Source organism: Colletotrichum siamense (genome assembly GCF_013390195.1).
Source record: "Colletotrichum siamense strain Cg363 chromosome Unknown KSG_Cg363_contig07, whole genome shotgun sequence".
NCBI classification, from domain to species: Eukaryota; Fungi; Ascomycota; class Sordariomycetes; order Glomerellales; family Glomerellaceae; genus Colletotrichum; species Colletotrichum siamense.
The window spans coordinates 1,788,129-1,813,214 of NW_023501020.1; the positions used below are offsets into that span (position 1 = coordinate 1,788,129).

At 54.9% G+C, this 25,086-nt stretch overlaps 6 protein-coding genes across 6 annotated transcripts; 2 read left to right on the forward strand and 4 right to left on the reverse strand.

Annotated features, from left to right (window-relative positions):
- fcyB-0 (Purine-cytosine permease fcyB) lies at window positions 1-1,674 on the reverse strand (the record flags this gene model as incomplete). Its single annotated transcript, XM_036642648.1, has 3 exons — window positions 1-1,097; window positions 1,158-1,374; window positions 1,444-1,674. 3 exons carry the CDS (start codon window positions 1,672-1,674, stop codon window positions 1-3), a joined length of 1,545 nt encoding a protein of 514 aa, XP_036492200.1.
- Window positions 1,675-7,810: 6,136 nt separating this feature from the next.
- Window positions 7,811-8,195, reverse strand: CGCS363_v010800 (uncharacterized protein; the record flags this gene model as incomplete). Its single annotated transcript, XM_036642649.1, has 2 exons — window positions 7,811-8,073; window positions 8,129-8,195. 2 exons carry the CDS (start codon window positions 8,193-8,195, stop codon window positions 7,811-7,813), a joined length of 330 nt encoding a protein of 109 aa, XP_036492274.1.
- Window positions 8,196-8,583: 388 nt separating this feature from the next.
- rutB-0 (Peroxyureidoacrylate/ureidoacrylate amidohydrolase RutB) lies at window positions 8,584-10,086 on the reverse strand (the record flags this gene model as incomplete). Its single annotated transcript, XM_036642650.1, has 3 exons — window positions 8,584-8,586; window positions 9,096-9,563; window positions 9,799-10,086. 3 exons carry the CDS (start codon window positions 10,084-10,086, stop codon window positions 8,584-8,586), a joined length of 759 nt encoding a protein of 252 aa, XP_036492342.1.
- Window positions 10,087-11,567: 1,481 nt separating this feature from the next.
- Window positions 11,568-12,755, forward strand: ard-1-0 (L-arabinitol 4-dehydrogenase; the record flags this gene model as incomplete). Its single annotated transcript, XM_036642651.1, has 2 exons — window positions 11,568-11,764; window positions 11,822-12,755. 2 exons carry the CDS (start codon window positions 11,568-11,570, stop codon window positions 12,753-12,755), a joined length of 1,131 nt encoding a protein of 376 aa, XP_036492272.1.
- A 924-nt stretch (window positions 12,756-13,679) lies between these two features.
- Window positions 13,680-14,470, forward strand: CGCS363_v010803 (ATP synthase subunit g; the record flags this gene model as incomplete). Its single annotated transcript, XM_036642652.1, has 3 exons — window positions 13,680-13,944; window positions 14,051-14,135; window positions 14,194-14,470. The coding sequence occupies 3 exons, from the start codon at window positions 13,680-13,682 to the stop codon at window positions 14,468-14,470; spliced, it is 627 nt and encodes a 208-aa protein (XP_036492271.1).
- A 7,811-nt stretch (window positions 14,471-22,281) lies between these two features.
- Window positions 22,282-23,552, reverse strand: LAE1-4 (Secondary metabolism regulator LAE1; the record flags this gene model as incomplete). Its single annotated transcript, XM_036642653.1, has 6 exons — window positions 22,282-22,315; window positions 22,403-22,969; window positions 23,027-23,098; window positions 23,169-23,314; window positions 23,369-23,459; window positions 23,539-23,552. 6 exons carry the CDS (start codon window positions 23,550-23,552, stop codon window positions 22,282-22,284), a joined length of 924 nt encoding a protein of 307 aa, XP_036492270.1.
- Between the last annotated feature and the right edge of the window lie 1,534 nt (window positions 23,553-25,086).

Below are 25,086 nucleotides of genomic sequence, written 5' to 3' on the forward strand. Positions count from 1 at the left end.
CTACCTCTTGAAGAATTTCTTCTCGACGACTCTCAACCCGGCGTATGAAACCGCCGCAAAAGAGAAGGCAAGCTCGAAACCAATGTCGCCGCCAAACGCGCCGCCAGCAAGCTTGCCGATCGGGCCGGTGAACCACGTCTGCGACATGCCGAGCACGGCGCCCATGACACCCATGAGGAAGGCCACGAAGGCGGCAATACCGGGCGGCAGACGCGAGGGGTCGTCGTAGTCCTCGATGTCGTAGCCGCCGAGGCCGCGGCGGAAGACGACGTGGTCGGTGATGCTGATGCCCTCGTAGATGGCGAGCCAGTAGGCGATGATGAGCATGAAGTTCTCGAGCCAGGCCTCGAAGCGGTCGTAGCCGGGGATGCTGATGGCGATGTAGACGCCGGTGCCGGCGAAGACCCAGATCCAGCGGGGCACGCGGGCGGTGTGGCGGGAGAGGACCTGCAGGGAGAGGGAGACGGAGTAGATGTTGGGGCAGTTGTTGGCGATGATGGAGAGGGCGAGAATGACGAGGCAGAACTGGCCGAAGCCGCCGAGCTTAGGGACGAGGACGGCGGCGAGCAGGCCGCCAATGCCTGAGTCGGCGTAGGCGGCGCTGAAGGTGGGGTCGTTGACGCTGGCGGTCATGACGGCGGCGCCGAGTAGCTCGGTGAAGCAGAGGGTGAGGAAGAGGCCGGAGAAGGTGACGAGGAAGACGCGCATGCGGGAGGTGGACGGCGGGTAGTAGCAGGTGTAGTCGGCGGCGTATGAGGTCCAGCCGGTGGCGAAGCCGAAGACGCTGGCGGCGAAGGATAGGACGGAGCCGGCTTCGGAGGGCCCTGTGTTCAGGGGCAGCATGTTGTTGAAGTTGCCCGAGTGGGCGAAGACGCCGAGGACGATGAGGAAGATGATGAAGCAGGGGATCCAGGAGAAGCGCTCGTAGGTATGGACGATGCGGTAGCCGAACGTGCAGATGACGAGGGTCGACAGCGCAATGATGATGATGCCGGCCCATCCTGGCATGTCGTGGTTCACGGCGTTGAAGAGCTGGGCGCCGACGATGGAGTTGACGGCGGACCAGCCCAGACATGCGAGGATATTGAAGACGGCAACTTTGGGCATGTGTTAGTGGCGCCCACCCTTGAGAAGAGAGGTAGGTAGAGTCGACATACCAAGCTTCACGACATAGTAGCCGTACCAATACCGGGAGAGAACCATCTGTCGAAGACCGAACTTGGGACCAAAGGTAGAGAAGAAGCACACGGGAAGGACGCCGAGGAAGTTGATGAAGACGATGGTCAGAGCCGTGTCAGCGAAGCCGAGACTGAAAACCGGAATGGCAAGAACGCCGATGGCAAAGGACGAGACGACCATGTTGGCGGAGCACCACTGTGAAGACTCTCGTCAGAACCACCACATCTCTTGGTATTTGCGCACACATTCACCAGCGAAACTCACCATCGTTCCAACGTTCATGATGGCGTCGTCGGTACGCTCATCTTCCGGGACTCTTTCGATACCTCTCTGTTCCACGCCAAACTTGCCCGCCAACCTCTGGAGTTTCGCATACGTGCTGGTGCCCGCCTCGAAGTCCTCTTGGTGGACGCCGTCAGCCCCCACGTAACCGCGGGCCACATCCTTCTTCTCCCCGTTCGACTCGACGTCGCTTTTGGTCTCGAATATCGCCATAATCTGTATCCGGTCTCTCTCGTTGGTTTCTTTGGAGTTTGTGTAAGCGGTCACCGGAAGTTCATAGCTTGGCTTGGCTCGGCACAACGAAGTAAGGCGGGATGATGGAGGACGGTGATGTCTTGTCGACGACGGGCAAACTCAATTCAAGGCGCTTTGAAGCTACCGATCACCAGTGAGGGGGAGGGAAAGGTCCGCGACGGAAGATTGGACGATGAGCAACAGCAGCAACATGGTGGCGGACCCGGGGGCAGTAATATTCCCAATTCACACGACGGAAAGTGGAGGAGCCCTTATCAGGGCGATGGCGACGCGCGCGAATTCTACGGGATCTTTCGTACCCAGATTTCGGGGCCTCGAAAGACGGCAACGACCATTTTTGCGCAGAGGTGCAGCAAAGCACACACCACGTCCTAGCCTTTCTGACGCGAAACTGGTGGGGGGAGCAAAAGATAAGGAACCACGGCATTGAAGAATCAATCGACATATCCCCACCAGCGCGTCCCTGGAGTATGAGTAGCGGGTACTTGGTGTGGCTCGGAAGTCAGCCGGCAGCTGGGAGCCGTTTGGGATAGGTCCGGTAAAGGGGGGCCGCGCTGGAGTCTGAAGGCAGAGCTAGAAGACGCAGAGAGGCGAATTCGGGATTCCCGGGTTGCCTTTCGTCCAATGGCGAATTTCGAAGGAGAAAAAATTCGGTGAAAATGGAGGTCGTCAGGCGAGAGTTGCGGAACTGAGCAGATCGTCTCGTCAGTCAAGTACTCGGTACATTGCACTCTGTATGCGCACCAGCCTCGACAGTGGCATCACGAGAATAGGGCAAAGAGAGTAAGGCGAGTTGAGGTGGCTCGAAACTTGGCGATGCGATGGTGAGGGAGCTGGTTGTGTGGCATTCGCGCGCATCGCTGCTATCCGCACACACACACTACCTTACCCCAGGTTCTCCCCGTCGGAGCCAAGAGACAGATGCAGAAGATAAGGCGGGATTGCCCACGCATCGTCCAAGCGCACCACGGCCATGTCCGCGAAGTTGCAAACGACGTGGGAGGTCGTCAGAGAAGAACAAGAGAGTGTACGTAAGGGCAAAGAGTCGAGGGTTTCCTACTGAAGGACTTCCTTATCTTCAGGCTTCAGAACCCCCCGTTGGATCGTCGCGATTAGATAGGGTATTGCGAGTGTTGCAATTGGTCGTGTGAGCAGCCAGGGTTCCCGCAATGACCAAATCTTGCTGGCGCTGCCGCAATGCCGATGCCGAATGCATGGAAGCAGGAGATTGGTGACGACGGGGCAATTTTGCTTCCATCCTGCAGCGGGAAGCAATCAACGAAGGGCTGGGGTGCCAAGAAGACGAATTGTCCGAACTTTGGAGCTAGATGCGAATGGGAGTCCTGATCCATTAGTCGTGACTTCAAATCAGCGCGCAATCCGAACTATTGGTGATAGGAAGCCGCCGCAAGATTCGGAGTATGTCGAGGAGCTCTTTGTGGGCGCGAACCCTGACCTTGCGACCGCGGGTAGTAAAGCTTAGCTTTCCTGGGCAACGGGCCTCTTGAACTTTTACTTCAACATACTCCATTCATCTACGGAATTGCAGCCACACTTGTCTCGGTGTGGCGGTGCGACACGGCGGTTCCTTCCGCACATCGTTCCGCGGCCTTGTATTATGTAAGGCAGGGCTCCCCTCGCCTCATGTGAGGTTGGACAAGACGCATCTTGCTTCCTCTCGCGTCAAAGAAGGCCATCCACCATCATATGCCAGCTTGCCGTGGCGGCCAAACGCAAACGCACGTCATACTGTCGCGAGGAATTCCTCCAACCCGCCATTGTTCCCATTCAAATACGAGGATGCCGCGAATCTCGATAGCCCCGCAAAGTTCCAAGCCTGGCTTCGATCATCGGACGCGAAATTGCTTGGCATTCCTCGGTGAAGCTGGTTTGCCATTGTCGTCAACCGCGAGGCTTTGGGACCTCCACCACAAGCAATGAAGACCCAAATGAAGCCAGCGAGGGGAACGGGTCAGCCATCTTCTATCAATGTCTTCCAATACTCCTCACATGGCAGAAACCTGGCGGGCGCGTGATGATAAACACTCGCAGTGATCGACAACTCAACCACCTGCTGGTTTTGTCTTGCTGTTTCTTATTCCCTACTTACCACGCTCCCTGGACGTTGCGACAGACGCAGTCTTCCAAGACTTGACGGCAAGAAAGACCTCACTGGACCGACTTCCAAGAACCAAGACTACACGCCCAATCGCCCCCACTCCAAGGCCGGTTGCGAGCACCAAGCTGAAAACTGACCGCATTCTGCGCCATGTCTCGCAAGCACGGAACAGCTCAACGAAGTCAATTGCACGAACAGTACCTCGCACAAACGGTGCACGGCATGATCGTTGGCAATGTTACGGCGGGGAAATCGGCAGCGTCCATGTCTCCAACACGACAGCAGCCGGGCCAGATCTCGAGCAGATAGATCCTGTCGGAAGCCAAGTCCAGTCTAGACCTGCCGTCCTTCCGTGCAGTCGTCGTTGCACAGCTCCATCTTCATCCTGAAACTACGTCAACGCAGGGAAGTAGGACACAATCTACCGTCTGATAACACGAAAGCTCCCTTCAAAAACTCATGGCAGCCAAAAAAGCAAATTGAAAGACAACCACTCGAGCTGCCCATGTTAGTTCGCACTACCTCTCCTTGCACCGGCGTCGCTGCCATTGGGTCGGCCGCTCAGGGCAACGTTGCTGTGCTCTCCCCCAACACGTTGGACGACGCCGTTTGCGGTCGGCCTGATGCATGGACTCGAACCATGTTAGCAAGGCACCCCGCCTGACGGCTGAAGAAGCGCAAACCTCCTTCGCGGTGATGCCGTACGGATACGTTGTTTTGATGATCGCAGAATAACACTTGACGATCACGAACGTGAGAGGTTTTTGAGTTTCCGGACAGGCAAAACCCACGAGCCCACGATGTCCCAAAAGCGCGCAATCTTAAAAAGGCGTACTTCGGGCGTAGCCACAACTCATGTTTCGTTTTGCGGTCGTCTGATATTTAGTACACGCAGAAGCGACTACCTTAATCCATGCAAAAGAAACAAAAGAAATGGCATACTATCTGGAAGCTTTTCACTGTCCATTCTGCAGTAGGGCTGAGATTCGGGCTCCCTGGCCGCGGCTCTCGATCTGCACAGTCTCTCACCCAATCGTCCACCACCATTGAGCCGTACATCATCTTTTGCCCACCTTCAGCCACAGTTTCTATTCTTATTTTACTTTTTTCAACGCCTCGGTCGGCCCTGCCGCGCCTCATTTCCTCGTCACGGTTTTTGCGTGGCCTCAGCTCCCCTCCACCAAATCTGCGCTAAGCCGAAGACCACCCTAGTCTCTCCTCGTACCTGATAGCGCACACACACATACACACGGCGCGGGCACCACCAGGCACCACACGGTTACAATATGTCTCCAGCATTCTCGGTCCCTGCCGATTTGCTAGCCATTCCCAAGAACCTGTTGAAGACGGACTGGCATTAGCGTCTGGTTCCCTTTTCTCGGGGTCTCGGTGCGGGCGAATCAATGTTTTCATATGACTGAATCGTCACCCGTCTCCGTACTCACCCTACGCACCCATAGTCCCACGATGGCAGATCATCGGCGCCTTGGCAAGAACACAATCACACACATGCACACAACCCCCCGGGCAAGCTCTCTATCCCGCGCCCGTATAACGGGCGCACATGTCTGCTTCCGCAGGTGCGAACCCGTCGGAGGCAGCTGTCATTGATGATGACTCCGCAACAGCAGGGAACATCAACCACCCCGCTGCGGTGTCTCAGTAACGCACGTTAGAATTGACGAGATTTGAGATTCGAGGGGAGCCAGAGGGAAGCCTCCCCCAGTAATTACTGTACCCAGCAGCATATGGCGCGATGAGAACGCCCCTCACCCCTTGCTCTAGTCTATTGTTTCCTTCCGGAACCCCTCGACTCTGGACGTTCCGTCGGTCTAAACCCAAGCTGATCGATCGCGCTGCCAGAGCGGGAGATGGGCGTTGGCCAAAAGTTGTAGCCCCGTACCCAAGGAGCAATTAAGCTGCGAGAGGTGGCGCGGGCTAACGCCGTCACCCATGGCTTCCCGTCGGGCTTTCCTCAACAGCCTGCTCGCCCCATGTGTATGTATCGTATGCATGTGTGCGTGTGCCTGTGTGCGTGGTGGGTGTGTACGAATATGTGCTTACTCGCAAAATATGTACATGTTGTTTGTTTGGCCCCGTATTGATAAAGGCCAGCCCTTCCCGCCTGGCCTTCGTCCGAGATACTACCCATCCGACATCAGCAACATTCCAGCAACGACCTGGGCCGTACCAGAGGGCTTCACTGCAGAAAAGAAAGGCAGAAAAAGACCGTTTCGTCCCGTCCTCTTTCACTCGCTTTCGGCCTAATCATATAATAATCCTGTCTCTCGCTCAACGCCAACATTCCGCACGCCTCTCGCTCTGCTTCAACTCTGAGAGCTCCTTCGCTTATCGCAGCCGTCTTCGATCACCAATCAGCCAAACATTTCCTTTACCTGCCTTGCCGTCCGCCACACGCGCGCACACACATACACTCACACATCAGCGACCATGCAGTTCAACACCATCGTCTCCGTGGCCGTTGCCGTCTTCTCCCTCGGCGCCGTCATCCAAGCCAGACCTCTGCCTTGCACAGATGTTCGTATCCCAACTGCTCACATGTTATCTACGTATGCATCTCTAACATCGTTCACCAGCTTAAGCGTGACCTCATCCTCAGCGGACAGGCCAGCCCCGAGATATGCTGCACATACGGCATCTGCAAGGGCGACGTCAACATCATTAGCGGATGAAACGTTGACCTCTCACCCTGCGGAAAACAAATAAAGTCGAGAGCACTCGCCGGCGTTCGTCATGACGGAGACGTCCGGTCACACCAAAACAAGCGAGCACATATTCATCAAAGAATCACTCGCGCGTACAAATGCATACGTTGGCGTTCATCAATAGGGAGATACGGATATTCAAACGGTGTTTGGGGGGCGCAACAGGGCGTTACACAACTTGAGAACCTCACTCTTTTTTTTATTGCTTTGTGTGAGAATTTGGTGTGTCTGGGTGGGATGGGAAAGAGGTCAGCCCCGATGCACAACTCGGCATCTCCAGATCTCAATGGGGAGTTTCTTGGTCGAATGGGATGCCTGGGTCGGAGTTCCGCTGCTGTCATCGTCAGCAGCGCCCACCCCGTTGGCAGGTGTGGTTTGTCGTGCATAAGCCGCCACGGCGGCGCCGTTGAGGGGGGAGAAACGACTGATGAGGGGTTTCCAACGGTCAGGTAGCTCTGGACGACGAATTGAAGCTCACGAATACACATAATTCCATCTTCAGTTGCGTCTTTCGAAGAGTGAACTGTTTGCCAGGTCGACCACAAAAAACATCGCGAGAGACAACGCAAACCAAGACGTTGTTGCCTTTCCAGGTTTCCCAAACCTTTTGCAATAACACTTACACAAGAACTCGGAACAAGGTGATCAATACCTGACGCCTAAGGACGCCCTCGTGGTGCTGACGGGGAGGCTTCTGTCTCTGTCTCTCTCGGAGACAATTCATCCACCCCACGTGGTCATCCGTTGGTCGCCGTCTCGTATTGCAGCCACATGCGGCCATGCGCCGCCGTTCGTAAAAGATAAGCCGTTGCCCCAGAATATTGTCTATGCCTAAAATGAGCGCTATTGTCCACGATGATATGATGTGGTAGTAGTAAAGTCACCTTCACGAAGTAGCGAGTTCAAAGAAGTATGATGAGCTAGCCTATAGCCGAGCACGCGGCTGGGTGCTCATAAGAAAGTAGCATAGAAGGACACATATGCTCTCATTCAACAAATAATAAAGTCAGTCCACTGTTTTCCAATTTTTGCCTCTAAGATTTCCCTTGAGCGGCAATGCAATCCAAATTGGCTTCTGGTTCCAGTGCGCTTTACTGCGCTCAGCGCGGCTAAGTAACGAGGCAGTTGAACGTTTCTCATTGAGCCTTTTCTTCATCACACTCCAGAGTCTCGACCCAAATACATGCCTGTCGTCAAAGAAGCCCCGCGCGATCCTTCTGAACATGGTAACAGCCCTCAGGACTTCTGGTCACCACAGACAGCCGAGATACCACGCTATCAGGTGTACTCCAACATACAATATCGTCAGGGCAGTGAACAGGACTCCGAATACAGTGACCGCGATAATCAACCAGGACAGCGTGCCGTTGCGCTCATAGGCGAGATAGACGCGGTAAAAGAAGTAAGTGAAGCAGCCTTGAGCAAAAAGCGCGGAGAACATGGTATACACCGCGTGCCAGTCGACCTTGCCGTTGCTCTTAATCCATAGCTTGCTGTTCGCCTGATTCTTGACTGGCAAACAAAGAAATCAGTACTTCGCTTGACAGGGAGTGAAGAAACCACCTACCAGCGAGCTCTTTATTGTCGCCATCATCAGTTGCGCCGCTGCTCAGGCTGGTCTCGTGGTCGGTCATGATGGTACGCGTGCCAATTGGAACGTCGAAGTGAGTGTACGGTGTGGGGTTATGAGCATTTGAAAACGCACGTGGTTTAGGAATAATCAACAGCCTGTATATGAAGAGGCACGAAGGGTAGACGTGGAGAGGTCCCGCAGCGTTGAGGAATCGGTATGTACCGTTGTGTTGGTTGGAAGTTGACTCCACGAATATGTGTGGCGGGGCAAGGCAGACAAACACCCAACAACCCCAGACGCGTTCGCGTTGGAGCTGATGAATTCAAGCTTGGCACCGAACCATGGTACTCGGTAAACATTATTTGGTTGTCGAATTTCATATTAAATCATCGCAGCCCTGTTGTCCTTGCTCGGTGGTTGACGTGGTGAATATGTTTGCTTTTGTTCTTTCACTTTCATCAGACCTCGAATTCTTTCAAAGTCAATGTTAGTCAACCCGATAGGAAAAACGTGAGACTATTCTTTTCTCAGTCTGACTTGCCGCAGGCTAAATTTGCGGGTGTAGCTAAGATCAATGTGGTGGTCAGGTCATCCGTTGGTCGTCATCTCGTGCCGCAGCCATGCACCGCCGTTCGTAAAAGATAAGCCGTCCCATGTTTCCTCCCTGCTTGGTCTGATCTACCCACTTACTCAGTCATTCGCTCGCTCATTCACGTTCCCGTCGGGCAAAGGTTACAGCATCGCGAGGCGGCGGGAGGGAGGGCTGGCAGCGCGTCATGTGGCTACCGTCTCGCAGAATCCTCTCATCACGAACTCGTGCCCGCAAGAAAGGTATCGCAGTTGATGACAAACCCATACGAGCCCTGACAAAAAGTCTTAATAAGCGACTCATAGTCCTACGATAACATCTTGTAGTCGCAACCACTGACTCAAATCCAAACGGAGGGGAGCGTTGACTTACAGCGACGTTGTAAAGACACACCTCCGGCGCCCCAGGCGTCTTCGTCCCGCAGCAGTCCTCGACCATCACGCAGTCCCAGCCGCCGTTGTACGCATCAGTAAGGGTCCCGAGCACGCACTGGTCCGTATTGACCCCGGCGAACAACAGTGTCCGCACCCCGGCCCCGTCGCCGTCCAGATACTTCCGGAGCGGCTGCTCCGGGCTCCACATGCCGGACATCCTGTTCTTGTCGCAGTGCACGTCCCCGGGACGGGCGAACCGCTTCAGCGGCTCGTAGATGTCGGCGTTCCAGCTGCCCTTGACGAGACACCGCCCCTTGCCGTCGCCTAGATCTCCGCCGAGACCGAGACGTGCGACCTTGTCGTCGGCGGAGGCGCCGTGGATGAGTGTGCGGGAGAAGCCCCGCTGGACGCTGGCAGGCATCACGGCGAGATCATCGTCGGTTAAGCCCCAATTCAGCCAGATTACCTGACGGTTCAAATCAATGAATGACTTGCTTGCAAATAACAAAAGACCAAGCCAACGTTACACCCTGCTGCGTAAGCCGCTACCGCCCAGCTTACCTTACCCTACCTTACCTCTCCGATGCAGTGCGGGTGCAGCAGCAGCTCTCCCACTCTCTGCCGGGCACAAAGAAACCCCGGCGTCGAGTCCGACTGGCGGGGAAAATGGAGAAAAGAAAAAAAAAGCGCGGCCGCCGTACCTGGACGCCTAATTCGCGGCATTTCTCAATGACCTTCTCGGTCTTGTCGACCGCGGCCAGCCCGGCGGGATGGTCGCGACAGTCTGGGTGCAGAAAGTAATTCTGCATGTCGACAATCACGAGCGCCGTGCTGTGGGGGTTCACGGATATGAAGGTCTCCGTGGGGCCCTGGGAGGTGCCGACCGTCCAAGCCGGAGACCGGCCCCGGGTGAGATCATAGGTTCGCGACGATGTCTCGTAGCGCCATTCGTCGCCCGGCGGGCCAAAGACCAAGTCTGGGCGGCGCATGACGAACACGGCGAGAGGGTACCAAAGGTCCGAGTTTTCTCCTCGGATATTCTAGCCCCGAATGCGCTGCGCTGCGGGCGGGTATAGTCTAGGTCTTTCCCCGATTGCGGGTAACACGATGCGGTCAAGGTGAGAGGAAGTTGGGTCAATCGTGGGCCTCACGTCAGGTGAAGGAAGAAAGACGACGACTATCATTCATGCGACGCCTGAGAGTCGGTAGATAACCAACCGTGCAGCGGTGTTATCGGGTGTAAGTCTAAACGTCAAGGCCGCTGTCAATCTTTTCTCTCTGTGACTTTGAGCGCCCTATCTGGCAGGCCGTAGAGACCGGAGCGGCTATCGCCCGATCCCGGCGTGTCAATGTAACAGACGGGGTATCATAATTCGAACGCATGCTGCAGCAAAATTTGGGGGTTAAAAAACATCAAACCAAAAGCCAAAGCACTTAAACTCCAGCTGCGTGTGCTGGCGGTTGAGACGACCACAGGCGCATCCATGCAAGCGATATCAAACAGGTAGGTGACCGACCGAGGTAGGTACGCTGTCGCATTCGATGCACCCAGACTCCAGTGTTGAGGACGAACGGAAAACAAGTCGGGGCCGACGCCCACGAGTTCGGTTTGTTTGGTTCACACTAGGCATGGCGGATCTGGTGGTAGGAGGGGCCAGTAAGTGTCGGGGAGACCAAGGGATCTCGCGTCGGGCACCGTCGCGATTCGTGGAGCGAGATGCGCTTCCCCCTCCCTCAACAAGAAGCGACGATGTTACGGGATAAAGGCAGGGGAAAAAGCAGAAGGCCCAACGACGTCCCCGGCTCTCCCACCACGTGAACGCACTCAGAAAAATCTCCGCGGGACGAGTGAGCAGTTCAATGCGGCCAATGCCCCTCCCGGCGCGCCTGGACCTGCAAAGCGAAAGGGTTGGCGCTTCTAGAGACTTGCGGCAGAGCAAAGGAAACAATCGGACTGGGCAACGCTGGGCGACTATCGTCAAAGGTGTCGCGGGGGGATGGTCGTCGTCGGGTGAGGATCGGCGTCGTGATTGGAGCGGGAAGTCGCAAAGAGAAAAAATCGGTCTTACAGCGACCGAACAATTCCCACACAGCGGCGGCGCCCCACCCCCCGCCAACAAGCTTCGACCCTGCGTGACGTTGCGACGTGGGGAACTGGGGTTGACTATTCGCCTCGACCCCTCGAGAAAGGAGGGGCTGTTAAAACATCGAGGGGCGCGGGAGAAGCTCGTCGTCAGTAGACCATACACTTGTCAACAAGTTATATATCCAGCCGAGCCCAGAGCCTGTAGACCAGACCCCGTCCGGCTCGATTGACCCTTTGCTTCGCTTCGTCCATTCTGTCCTGTCCTGTCCCTCCCTTGCCTTTACACACTGCTCTCGTTGCTGCCAGCCGTCTGGTCTCGTCGCCGCTGAACCATTTGGAGCCCTACCAGACCACACACACAAACACACACGCACAGCTTCCACAATGTCTCCCTCGGCTGTTGATCCTCCCGCGTCCGTTGGCGCCGTCAAGCCGTCCAAGGCTAACATCGGTGTCTTCACCAACCCCGCACACGATCTCTGGATCACCGAGGCCGAGCCCAAGTTGGAGGCTGTCCAGGCCGGAGAGGGACTGCAGAATGGCGAAGTCACCATTGCTATCCGAAGCACCGGCATTTGCGGGTAAGTCACCAGCTCGAAAACCGGAGAGACTTTGAACAAGGCTGACCAGACGCATAGGTCCGACGTTCATTTCTGGAAGCACGGATGCATCGGACCCATGATCGTCGATGGCGACCACATCCTCGGCCACGAGTCCGCCGGTGAAATCATTGCCGTCCACCCCAGCGTCACCCACCTCAAGCCTGGCGACCGAGTTGCCGTCGAGCCGAACGTCATCTGCAACGAATGCGAGCCGTGCCTCACTGGTCGCTACAACGGTTGCGAGAAGGTGCAGTTCCTGTCCACCCCGCCGGTCCCGGGCCTTTTGCGGCGATATGTCAACCACCCGGCCGTGTGGTGCCACAAGATTGGTAACATGACATACGAGAACGGTGCGATGTTGGAGCCGCTGAGTGTGGCGCTGGCTGGTATGCAACGTGCCGGTGTGCGTCTCGGTGACCCGGTGCTCGTCTGCGGTGCGGGACCCATCGGTCTCATCACCCTTCTCTGCGCCAAGGCTGCCGGTGCCTGCCCGCTGGTTGTCACCGACATCGACGACGGCCGTCTGGCTTTTGCCAAGGAGCTGGTGCCGACGGCCATTACCCACAAGGTTGGGCGCGGCACTGCCGAGGAGGAGGCGAAGCGCATTGTCGAGTCCTTCGGCGGCATTGAGCCCGCTGTGGCCATGGAGTGCACCGGCGTTGAGAGCAGTATCGCTTCGGCCGTGTGGGCGTGCAAGTTCGGCGGCAAGGTCTTCATCATTGGTGTTGGACGCAACGAGATCAGCTTTCCCTTCATGCGTGCCAGTGTGCGCGAGGTGGACATCCAGCTGCAGTACCGCTACTGCAACACCTGGCCCAGGGCGATTCGTCTGGTGGAGAGCGGCGTTATTGACCTCAGCAAGCTGGTCACGCACAAGTTCAAGCTGGAGAACGCGCTCGATGCGTTCGAGACGGCCAGGGACCCGAAGACGGGCGCCATCAAGGTCATGATCCAGAGCTTGGAGGACTAAACTGCGGGTAGGGAATGGTTGGTGTTTTGGGCATAATACGGCGGTGTTGGCGATCTGGTGTCATGGATGGTCATTTGATATATTTATAGAGACAATTTTCCAATGATTCGTAATCTGCCGTTGTGTGAATGTTTTGCCTGTAATTATGGTGGTGCTTGCATAGAATTGGCGTGGAAGACGTTCGTGAAAGTTGGAAGACCAAAATGATGTGAAGCCACCAAGAGTGAGCTGTGGAATAAAATCACGAGGAAATCAACTTTTGGCAAGCGCATCATGATAGAACCCCGTTCTTACCCATTGCCCTGCGTGTCCTTCAAGGGTAACTCCCTTTGGTGCGCAACTTCCGCCCAAGGAGAACCCCCACATCCGGGCTAGTTTTGCAATCTCATTGGCTATGTGCCCTCAAAGCGGCATAGCCCGTTGTACCGGCCGGCGCGCCTGTTCCTGCCCTTGCGGAAGAGGCAAGGTACATGGAAGGAGTGGCGCACTGGGAGCTCAGTGTGGTAATTGAACTGTTTTTTTTTTTTTTTTTTTGGTCTTTTCAGGGTTGGTGCAATTGGACTGCCACAACTTGGGCAGCAGCACAGCACCAACAACACAGCGGCGACAGCAGCAACAGCAACAGCAACAGCAACAGCACCTCAGCGAGTCGTAGAACGCACGGGCCACCTGTCCGGCTCGCAACAACAGCACAAGCGAAATCTTCCGAGAGGTCGGAGGCAGAGACTGACAGTTTGTGAGGGAAAGAGCTCTTTTTTTCCTCACGCAAAAATACCCATCACCACCAACTCCCCTCCTCCATCAATTGGCCGCCAACGAAGCTCCCCCCTCACCCCCGGAGCCGTTCAATTCGATCCATCTCCGACCGACTTCAGATCCACCGGTTTTGTTCCTCCAGATTTTCGATCCCTTCCCTCGGCCAAAATGTCTTCCGCCCTCGCTCGTCCGTTGATGCGGACCACCGCCCGCACTCTCCCTTCCCGCGCTGCCGTCCGCTTCGAGTCAACCGCCTCCAAGAAGGCCACCGATGCCACCAAGGATGCTGCCGCGAAGGCCAGCGAGTACTCCGCCAAGGCTGCTCAGGGCCTGAGCCGCGCCGCCAGCGCTGCTGGTCCCGCCATCTCTGGTGCCGTTAATGCCCTCGGCAAGGTCGGCGGCCGTACCGGCAAGGTTATCGGCTTCATCGAGAGTACGTGACATCTGGGATATGAACAGGAGTACGCCCTGAGGAAGCGTCGCCATGCGTATTCCGAGTGTTGTGACAGGATCAAGTGCTGACCCAATTGCGCTTATAGAGCAGGTCCCCTGGGTCGTCTACTACTCCCGCGTCGGTCTCGAGCTCTCCAAGATTGTCTTCCACGGCCAGAAGATGGCTCCTCCGTAAGCTCTCGTGAATACGCGACATCTAGGCTTTCCAGCATCTGACTGTCGTCCGCAGCCCCGTCTCCACCTTCCAGACCTACTTCCAGACTGCCGTGAACTCCCTCAAGAACCCCAGCGGCCTCCTCAGCTCCGCCTCCGCGACCGCCAGCTCCGCCGCCTCGGCCGCTGCCGCTGCTAAGCCCGCCAACCTGGCCTCGCGCATCAACACCGCTACCGTCGCCACCGGTGCCGTCGTCGCCGCCGAGTGCCTCGGTTTCTTCACCGTCGGCGAGATGATTGGCCGCTTCAAGATCGTCGGCTACCACGGCGAGACCCACGCTGCCCACCACTAGACGAAGCAACCGTCGGAACTCGCCCATTCTCGAAAACGAACCTGTGTAAAAGAAAGGGATGGAGGAGATGTGTTTCTAATTAATTCACCAGCATCTAAAGAAGGAGCGGAAATTGGTGGTATCGGGATATAGACACCGGGGTTAGGGGGTGTTATGGAACCAAATACGCATGAATGCTCAATGACCCGTGTAGGAGGTTCATGTAACCCAGAAAGCCGCGCCCCCTAGGTAACTAGGGAGCGGACATGTCTGGGAGCGCGAGACGAGGAATTACGCTTCGTTGGGACCTTGGATCTGGTCCCTTTGAGCGTCCTCAACAGGCACCTTTTTATTTTCCTTATGTAGAATCTGTACATCACGTCAACGCAGCCACCCAAGCTGCGAAACCCGCCTCCTGTGGGTAAATACCAGGAAACCCTTCAACAACGCCTGTTTGAAAGTGAGCCTCCTTGAATTTTGCATATCGAATCGGACATGGTTGCAGAGGCACGACATGAGCGGGCGAAGAGAACGTCCATGTTCACTCCGAGTAGTCTATGGCTACTGCTACGATATTCCCATGGCTTCTGCTCATGTTGTACCTCATAATGTCGTAAGACGTTCTATGTTCGTTGTTTATCTTCTGAAGCAGACAAAAGGAATATGCTGAGCCAGCTCTCCTTCACATGGATGGAGCACTTGGGTGAAACTGCTTTACTCATGAACAGCTTGTCCACAAGATATTCCACAGGGCTAAGTACCGGTTTGGATGGAACGCTCAGGCAATCCGAAGAAACTAAGCCTCTAGAACGTGGTATTCTTGTCAGTAAAGACTGAAACTTCCATGTGGCATGCTGATGCCATTTCAGAAGTCCTTCCTTAGCACGTTATGCCTCCTTTCTTGGAGACGCCTTCTGGTTGACGAACAGAATCGGGCATCTGACGGATAGAATATCTACAAGTAGAGTGATTGAAGAATATGAAACCGTCTGTCCGCAGAATATGGCGCGGAGACGGACTCATGGTGACCATGCTGCCGTAGCCCTTCGCACAATCGAAGCTCCATGTGCATTTACATAATTTGTCGACAAGCCTCAGAAGTGTCTGAGAAGCATAACGAAGCCCGCATTCTATATGTAGTAGACGGAAATCGTATGATACTACAAACTTTCAGCTCCGTTCTTAACCTGTCTCGCTCACTTTCTTTGTCTCGCATTCCCTAAGCTTCTGCATGAACTTCAAAGCTTGCAGGTTTTAATGCGTGGCTGTTGCGGCTTCCTCGAAGGAGACTTAAGTTACCTATCAGTGTAACAATTCCCATGGTTTCTTAATGAGTTTTGTTGGCCAGTCAATGTTAGTTGGCTTGCTTTGCAGTGTCCGCACACACGGATATTCTCTTCAGCCGATTTTATTTCCTATGTTCTCGCTGTCGTAGTTGTCTTTCTTCGTTGCTATTATTACTACCCCTATTCCTTTTCTACTATCATCGTCCTCATAGAAGTATTAGATATGCTACGATACTGCCCAGGTAGCTAACTGACATTGCCCGGCTAGCAAAACTCTTCTTCATACCTAGAAGTGTTGCGAAGAAACCCTGGTGGTGGTAAACATCCGCGTGAGACCTACATCATTTTACTTCAATAACCACGTAACAGATTGGAGCCGTCTCCGAGATGACTAGACCAACCACGAGAAACCAGCAGAGGGCTACGGTGAGTATATATAGACGTACGTTATAGCCGGGTCTGACGCTATATCCACGTTGACTTTTACAGCAGCAATACCAGAATTAGTAACACAAGCCATCTCCATCACCAGATTTGAGCATGCACACTCTCAAGCACAGGATGGACTATGGAAGTTCACCAAGATGCATATTACCACCTGCATATCCAACTTATATTCATAACTGGTTATACGGCGGGCTCAGTCTTTGAACAACACCGGTTGCATTGGTGACTCTGGTTTTTCGCTAGATAGGGAACGTGGCACGCAGTCCATGAGATTGACCACCTTGGGCGTTTTCAAATGTATCGTGAAGAGGTTCGATCTTTTCACGTGGAGGAAACCATATCTGTCCACTGCTTGTCCCGAAAACTCGGAAGATTCTCAAGTTGTAGAATACGCCTACCTCATATCTAGACTTGATATGTTGCAAGGCCACTTCGTCCCTATCCAGAAAAACGCTGTGTCTAGATACCTGAGCGCATGTTGGTCGCCGCCGGTTGGGGGCTTTCTGAGATGTGTTGTATGACTTTTTTTGCCATCTTGTGAGGTCTTTCAGTTGCACTAACATGTTGCACCAATAACGGTTTACTGAGGTAGAAGTTGATAGTAGGAACAAGATGCCATTCGCGGACATCCATCATCCGTAGAATGAGGATTTTGACTCGGGGCTCCCCGGACCCTCTACCACATTTTTAATCCATAACGTGTAGTGGCAAACTGAGACTTTGTAAGTTTTGCTGGAGGTCTATACTGGCAGAAGACAATGGCGACAGTAGCTACATACTGCGACATCACAAGAGCATTCAAAGCTATTCACTGCGTACACAACTTGGTGTCAGTCTTATGTGATAACGCCAAAGCTTTGAGGGAGGCAGGCTATCTTATGTCTACTCGAAGATATTGGCGACAGTTACCTGCCTGAGTCTCCTCTTCAACCTCACACTCTCTGATGCTCTGTGCAATGTCCGGGCTCGGGACCGAGATGCCCGAGAGGAATGCGATGCCTGCTTTGGACGAGATGTGTATCTGAGAGCACGGCACTCTTGACATTAACCGTTCAACCGCTATCTGGACGGTGTGACCTAGGCCACATCCTCACCGACGGCCACCAGAAGACCTGATATCGTCTTCTGACAGCAGGCCACAGCTTCCGCAGAGTATGCTCATCAAAGCCATCAACCGCGTACCTCCCATCAACACGGGACGGGAGCGATATCACACGTCCATATAAGGGGAGTAAACGTATACGCAAAGCGACCTTCCGCAAGATCTCAGGATGTCGCTGGGCATCAGTATCAGGGGTGAGCGAGATGACTGTCGACGTGTAGTCGACTTCTCACGTTACACAAAAGGAAAGCCCCCCTGGACCCGCGACGCCTCCGCTCTTCTGGGCAGCGGCCGCCGATCGATGCTCCCATGTTCGCGGGCGGATGATGGATGATGGCCTGGCCCGCGGCCCTGGTACATGAGCAACCAGGAGGATCCTCTTCCCTTCCCTCCCCGTGCCCACTTCTCACCAACGTTCCAAACAACTTGACAACTACAACGACATGGCTCCTTCGCTGCGAAACAACAAAGTAACAACAAGCCTGTGCCGCACACTCGCCGACGGAAACTCGACGACCGGGGCCAGCTGGGGGAAGAAGAAGAGGACAGGGAGAGTACTTCGTAAGACTGCCTGCCCAGTCCGAGGTGCCCGGCCCCGCGTCATCAACTACATCCCGTTGTCTCTCCCATGCCAGCCCAGACTTGCGGCGCGCAAGGCGCCTTTCATTATCTATCCTAACCTAATGAGGTAGACGTTGAGTCGGCCGCGCTCGAAGCATGCCCGTCAACAGGCCAGGGGTTGGGCTTGCATCTTTGCCAAAGTCCCAAACGAACCAACAGACAAGAAGACCACCAACAGGGGGGCTGGGAGAAGAGGAAGTATCAAGGCAGATGAGATGGGAGGGAGGGGGTAGGGGGGCCGATGTCCAGGTACAGACCAACACCGCCAGCCAACGCACCAACAACACACCACCAGCCAGCCACCAAGGAACAACACACACACGCAAAAGTACAACACCCTCCTCCTCTCATCCACCCGGCCAACTTCACGTGTCTCCTTCGCTTCCCCTAACCAGGTTTACCCTCCTCCTCCCCCCCCCATTCGCATGCCACGAGGTGCAACCCCTGACTTCCATTGCCCCCCCTTCCCGAGGTGGCGTCCGCCGACCAATGCCTCTCCTCCGTCCGCACCCCGGTCGCCCGACGTTGCCAAACCGTTCCGCCGGGCTGCCTAACCAGCAAAGTGGGTACCCCTTACCATCCTGGCGGGTTTCTCGTTCCAACGATGTCGACGACCACCCGTCCGCCGAGGCAAACAGCAAACGTACGTACGTGCCGTGCGCGCGTGTGTATGTATCCGTATATGTGCCTCGTCTGTATGTAAGCCACATCCCAATGCAGGCTGTCGGTTCGGACCAGCACCAGGACGACAAGGGGCGGCGGCGGCGGCGGGGGTTGTTGGTCTTTTGGGCTCGCATGAGACCTGTCAGCAAGAAAGGACGGAAAGAAAGGGCCTAGATTTTCGTGTCCGAATAGGGCAGGGAAAGCGCTAGCGTCTCCACGACCTCCCCGGTCGTGATTTTGAAAGTTCATTTGGTGTCTCTCCTGGGGGTCGTCATCGCAGGCTTCTCGAGGCTTCCTTAGGTTTCAGGTGGGTGATGTAGTTGGGCCTTTTTGCTCCCCTGGTGCAGGATCGTGGCTGGGCTGCCCGCGATGGATCTTGACCGTATCAAGTATGATGTTTCTGTGAATCATTACCCGTGCTATGCGCAGGTCTGAGCCTTGCCAGCCTCATCAAGCAGAAGAATGTGCAGGCCGAAGGAACACCATGAGAAAGACGAGAAAGATCTAGGCAGCTGATACCAAGCCCCATTGCGTCCAAGATGTCCGTTATCCCGTAACTTGTGACTGATTGAGGACTTTTGTGTGTTTTGGCTGCTTTCAGAACAGACGGGAATAGGGCATACTCCGTGACCCATTCGTCACTTTCGCTCCACACTCATCCAACGGAGGTGATGGCAGCACTGGAGACCCGGGAAGTAGGAAACCCACCAACTTTGCGCAGGCATATCGGCTCAAGCGCACGTTTTCAACGACTCTGGAAGGGCGGGGTGGGCAGGCGCAGATCATCGGGGGACCTCCCGTATCCTTCGGCATCGTGGTCCAACAACCGCAAGAGTTCTCCGTCGACCGAGGACGGATACGAGATAACGAATGGCAGAGAGATACGGCCGGAATGCACACATGCGTCGTCTTCAAAGTGCCAGCCGGTGCTGCTGCTGCTGCTGCTGCTGCTGCGCTCCTTGCCCTGCCCGCAATGGAAAAGACACCACAAATCACATATATTGATGTGATAATATGACAGAAAGGGACGAGGTTGGGCGGCCGTTTTGGAGAGGAGAGGGGTTAGGATGGATGCATATGCATGTACGTGAGTGCGGTTTGAGCACACCGATCCGGGTTCTTTCTTTGTACCTCCCCCCTCCCACCCCAGCCGGTCCAGTTAGCTCGGGTTCCGTGTTCCTGGAACTCGGCCCAGCTAGCAGGAAATTGTCGGAAAGTACTGGTACAACGGGACATCAAGGGGGGGAAGGAGGGGAGGGGACGAGATGCTGCTGGCAGCGGGCGGCGGGCAGGCGGGCGTGATGGAGGGTATGGTGTGGAGATGGAGCAGTTCCATTCGAGAAAAAAAAAACCCCCCCAAAAAAACCAAGGTTTGGCTCCGCGAATGAGCTGGGCGAGTTGGACCGCCCCTCACCCTCCCAGGACCGCATCTCGGAGGTGGAGGTCGTTTTCCGCGGATGCAAGGTTGAGAAAGAAAAGAGGGAAAAAAGGAATTGTCGGTCAGCCTTGCAACCGGCCCCCAGCCGACGGCAACGCTGTCACGGTTGACCGGAGTCGCAGCATGGGAGATGGGGAGAGAGAGAGAGAGAGAGAGAGAGCCAACAGCGGTGCTGGACTCGAGCATGGGAGGAGACAGGGGGACGGTTGAACCAGCTTGTCGGAGACGTGTGTTGGCTACGTGGGCAGAGAGAGAAAGAGTTGCTGTGTGTCTGGGCTGGGGCGTGATGCGCATGAGAACGCACCTGTGACCTGTTCTGTCATATGCAGGAGGGACCAATGGCGTCGTCAAAAGTGTTGGTGGTTGTGGTTGTAGTTGATGCTGTTGCGTACTCCATGCGATGCATGGTACTGCCTTCATCGCCCATCGTGTTAGGAAATGTTGATCGATGATCTACGCGAAAGCCATGCGGTCGTTGCCCGACACAGCAGGCAGGGGAGAACGGGGTGCCATGGCAATCAAAACCACCACGTTGCATGGGGGCCTCTGAGAGAGAGCACAAAGGGGACAGAACCAACAGGCGATGGGGCTTGCGATGGTCGAGTGCGATGCGGTTGAGCATGCGGGAGTAATGTGCTCCTGCAGGGTGAGGTGGAGATGGATGAACGAGTTGTTGGCAATGAGAAAGAAACAAAAGAAAAAGAAAACGATAAACGGGAGTTTCTAGGCAATATTTCTCACCGATGTTCGGATCGAGAACGCCAGTTTGCTTTCCAAAGCCTCAATATGAAGAAGAGCGCCTGGCTACATGCCTCCAATGTTACCCACCATTCAGCCGTGCAGATGCCTCCGTGCCCGGCGAGAGCCTAACGAGACTTGGATATGGGGTCATTCATTCTGATAATGTTCGAGTCACCGGGTCTGGAAATGCAGTGATGGACGAAGGTCGCCATTAGGCCAGAGGGTCGGCCTTGCTTTATGCGGCCGTGACTTTGGGTTGCTCATATGGCTCTATTTACACGACTCCATCGGGGAACGAGGAGGAAAAACAAACGGAGGCCGTGACGACCAGCCAGGCGCGGCCCGAAACGAGTAGCCAAGATCACGCTTTCATGCCGAGAAAAAACATGCCATTTTTTCCTGCCTGCTTGCTTGCTGCCCAAGAAACCACCAGCAAGCTCATTGATGCGCCCGTCCACACCACACACATGCATGTTGATACACAATTAATACCTCGAGGAAAGATCCTCCCAATGTGAAGATAATTCAAGATGCGAAGATTGTTTGAGCTGTAGGTAGAAAATGCTTGAATTTCCCAAAACTTTTGCCAGACACAGAGGAAGTCCCCAGAATCGGCCGTGTACAAATGAAAGAGGGAAGGTAAAGTAGGCGGAAAATGCAACTGTCAGCCTTCTTCCATCCGCAACTCTGCAAGGCGAGGCTTCAGTGGCTCTCGTTGTGGCATGTGTTGGGATAATTGCAATGGCTCAGGGTATATTGGTGAAGTAAGGAAGCCAGTAACGACGAGAGGGAAATAAGGCGGATGTTGACTGCTCGCGGGGCCCTGTGCTGCAGGAGACGTCTTGGCGAAAGCTCAGATCAAGTCATGTGGTTGAGCTGGAACGGCCGACAATCACGGCCGACTCAGTACCATCTTCCGCGCCCTCAGAAGAGAACGCCCGTCTGCATCGGACGAGTGGGCATCCGCCGAGTCCAGGTTGGGTGACGTGCAGTGGCCAGTGTTCAGCCACGGAAGGCCATCCGGTGCCTTTTTTCTGAATATGCGAATTAGGTGTGATGCCAGCCGTCGTCGACATGAGAGTGTAGAACAAAATGACTCGACGTAATTTGGCTCTGTCATCTTCGAAGAGGAGAATTCGGCGCGTAGGCACTGCCTGGCATCGTCCGTTTGCCCAGCCCCATTGAATGAATGCAGGCCCCCCAGAGAACTGAAGTCCCTAGACCGAGCCCATCTTCGGCCCCCTGTCTGTAACGCCCTGTAGATACCAGGAAGGGCACCAAGGCCTCGGATCGATGCGTTTGGTGTGCATAGGAAAGTGTTCGCTATAGTTGTCCAATTGAGCGGCGTCGCTTTGAAAGATATCAAACGTGGCAGTTTTTGCTCGTCCCATTGCGGGCCAACATAGGTTTTGACGGGAGGGTGACAACAGGAGAGAGCTGCTAACGAGAGCCTGCCGCGACGTAACCAGCGAGGCCCAATCTGCGAGGGGGGATGGTTGGAGCCATCGGCAATCTGGTTTCCTCCATCTTGAAATCATTGGATCGGCTTTTGTGCCGTCCACACGTACCTGTGATAGACAATCAGTACTTGAATATACATACACACGATTGGCCGTTGCAGTTACCGCAACGGCAGTTTGCATGCGGAAACTCACATTCTGCAGTAGGCGTGGACGCTGAGCCGGCAGAGCTCCTGCTTAAGCACTTCCACGAACTGGTTTACTTGATTGGCAGTCCAGGGTTCTGGCGCGTACCGGGTGAATGGTGCCATTGTCATCGCTTGGAGGCCGTGGGTAAGCCCGAGATTGAACCAGCGGCCGAGTTCCTCCTCATGTTCATCAGGGCGCACCCATGGGTTGATTGGCAGGTTGATCACCTGCTGGCCGAAGTTTGTGAAACCCATGGATTCAAGGGCGGCCTTCGTGTCGAAGATGTCGATGGGGGCACCGAACCTTCTCATCGCCTGAGACAGCACGACGCCCCATTGGCGGAGAGGCGAATTCGGCGAAAGAGTATTGTCGTCACAACGGAAAACCCATTCGATTTCCACCTGCTCAATGAAGCCTCCAGGCTTCAGGTGCCTGAAACTTCTGTTGTACAGTTGTTGCCAGTCTCGCACGGAGCCGAGCATCATTTGCATGTGGACGAAGTCAAAGTATTGCTCAGGATACTGCCACGGATCTTCGACGTCGGCACGCACGAACTTGACAGTCGGGGGGATGCTAATGGCGAAAGGTGAGCCCACGCCATGGCTACGTTGAGCACCGCAAAACACATACCTGCCGGGTTGAATTAAGGAAAGATCGAGTCCGATGATGCTCTCGGGGGCCTTTTGGGCCCAGTGAAGCTTGCTGAGATGGTCCTTGTCAGCTATTTCAGTCGTTTGAGCGTGGGAGGTGTATCACGCAATGGGTGTCTTACTCGGCAACCTCGATCGCCCAAAACCCAGTGCCTGCTCCGAGATCGATAATGCGAGAGCCTGCTGGTGGGTCGGGAATGCTGTAGAGTGCCTTCTTTCTTGCAATAGAGATCATGTTGTGGAAAATGTCAAGTCTGTCTTGTTCCTCCTGCTCATCTTGTCAGCTTGAAGACCTCACGGAAAGGAATCATTGGAAACGAACGTCATCCACGGGAAGTAGGTATTTGCCACTACGATATCCGCCATAAGTGCGCCCATTTTCAGCATAGTCGCCTGGCACCTCTGAAGTCCCACTATTGCGCATCAGAGTCCGCGTCTTGGTACTCAGTACGAAGCACGCATGCTGCGGCCTGCCATTGAGGAGCTACATACCTTTGTTGAGACATGGCTACCATGCGTGTGGATTTTGGACAGACGGATGGCGGTGACGAATGGCGTAGCGTTGTATGACCGTACAGCCTGAAGAGCGTCTAAGAGCAGCGGTTGAGCAGCAAATACTTGACCAGACTCTGCGCAAGTTGTTGGGTTAGCGTCGTTTGAAGCTAGAGCTGCGAGGACTTGGAGAAGGGCTGGTGTATGATGTGACACTGGCGATTCTGAAACATGGAGAAAGGGGAATTGGGCTGAAGAAGTGGGAATGAGACAGCAAAGCAATTTAAAGTAGGTGCAGTAGTGAGTCTGAGAGGGAAACGAAACGAGATGACGGTGGTAGCGCGGCAAGGCGAAGGCAGCGGCAGCAGCAACCTAAGTCAATGGGATGGGAGCAGCACGCACGCACGCACAGAGCCAGGCTGGATGTCATTCATCCAGGGAAAAATGGCCACCGAGGGGCAGGCTTTTTATGGGGAATGCGACCCAAACGAGGGCGGGCTCGAGTGAGGGTGTCGAGAGTGACGGGGAGAGAGAGGCAATAACCCACGACAGATGTAACAGCGAACAGCAAGAAAAGGGGCCGATGGCTCTGGGAACGATGTAGCGGAATTGGTTGCTGCGAAGAAGAAGCTGGGTAACTCGACTTCTTGTATTCCAAGAGCCATGGTACCTTACACTGACACCGCCCTCCCTCTCACTCACACAGACACACCTCGACAACAATACACGATAGAACACTCCCGAATAGGCAAGGATTCCACCACAACTATGGCAGGGGAAAGCAAGTTGCTGTCTGTCTGTCGCTGGCATGACCAGAACAAAATTGGACAGGCAAGACAACGCCATACTCTTGCATTTGGCAGTGCACTTGCACTGATGGCCGGACGACACGCGCAGGCGCGGACGGACGCGCGCGTATACACGATTTCTCTGCTCTCGCCATCACAGCGGCCTCTTTGACAAGGTTGCTGGCGCGGGACCACGACAACTCATGGCCCAGCCAACAGGTCGGCTGAGAAGGATGCGACCAAAGAAAGAAAGTAAGAGGAGAAAAAAAAAAAAAAAACACACACACAGCAAGTCTCGTTCCGCTTTCGAATGATGGGGAGGGTGGGTGACATGGGGTCGAGGTGGTGGTAACTCGCATGCTAGGGCAGGGAGAAAAGGGCCGCGTGCTTAAAGGCTGGCCAGCGTGCGAGTACATGTACCTGCATGGGAGAGGTCGCAATCATGGCCGCCAACATGGCATAGGAGATGAAGAGTGGGAAATTGGTGCAGGTTGCATATGTATGCGTTTGTGTGTTTGTCTCCGTGAGACGGAAGCTCGTCTTGAGGTTTGAGATGGACAGACAGCGATTGAGGCGGGTGGGTTGGGCTGGGCTGGGATGGGATGCGAGGCAAGACAACGAAGGTTGAAAGCAAGTAGTTGTTGACATACCTTTGCACAGAGACTAGTTGGTCGAGATGCTGGTGAAGTGAGAGAAGACCGGGGGTTCGTTTGGGATTGCACAAGTCGAGGAGGTCGTACAGACGGGGACCGGTGCTGCG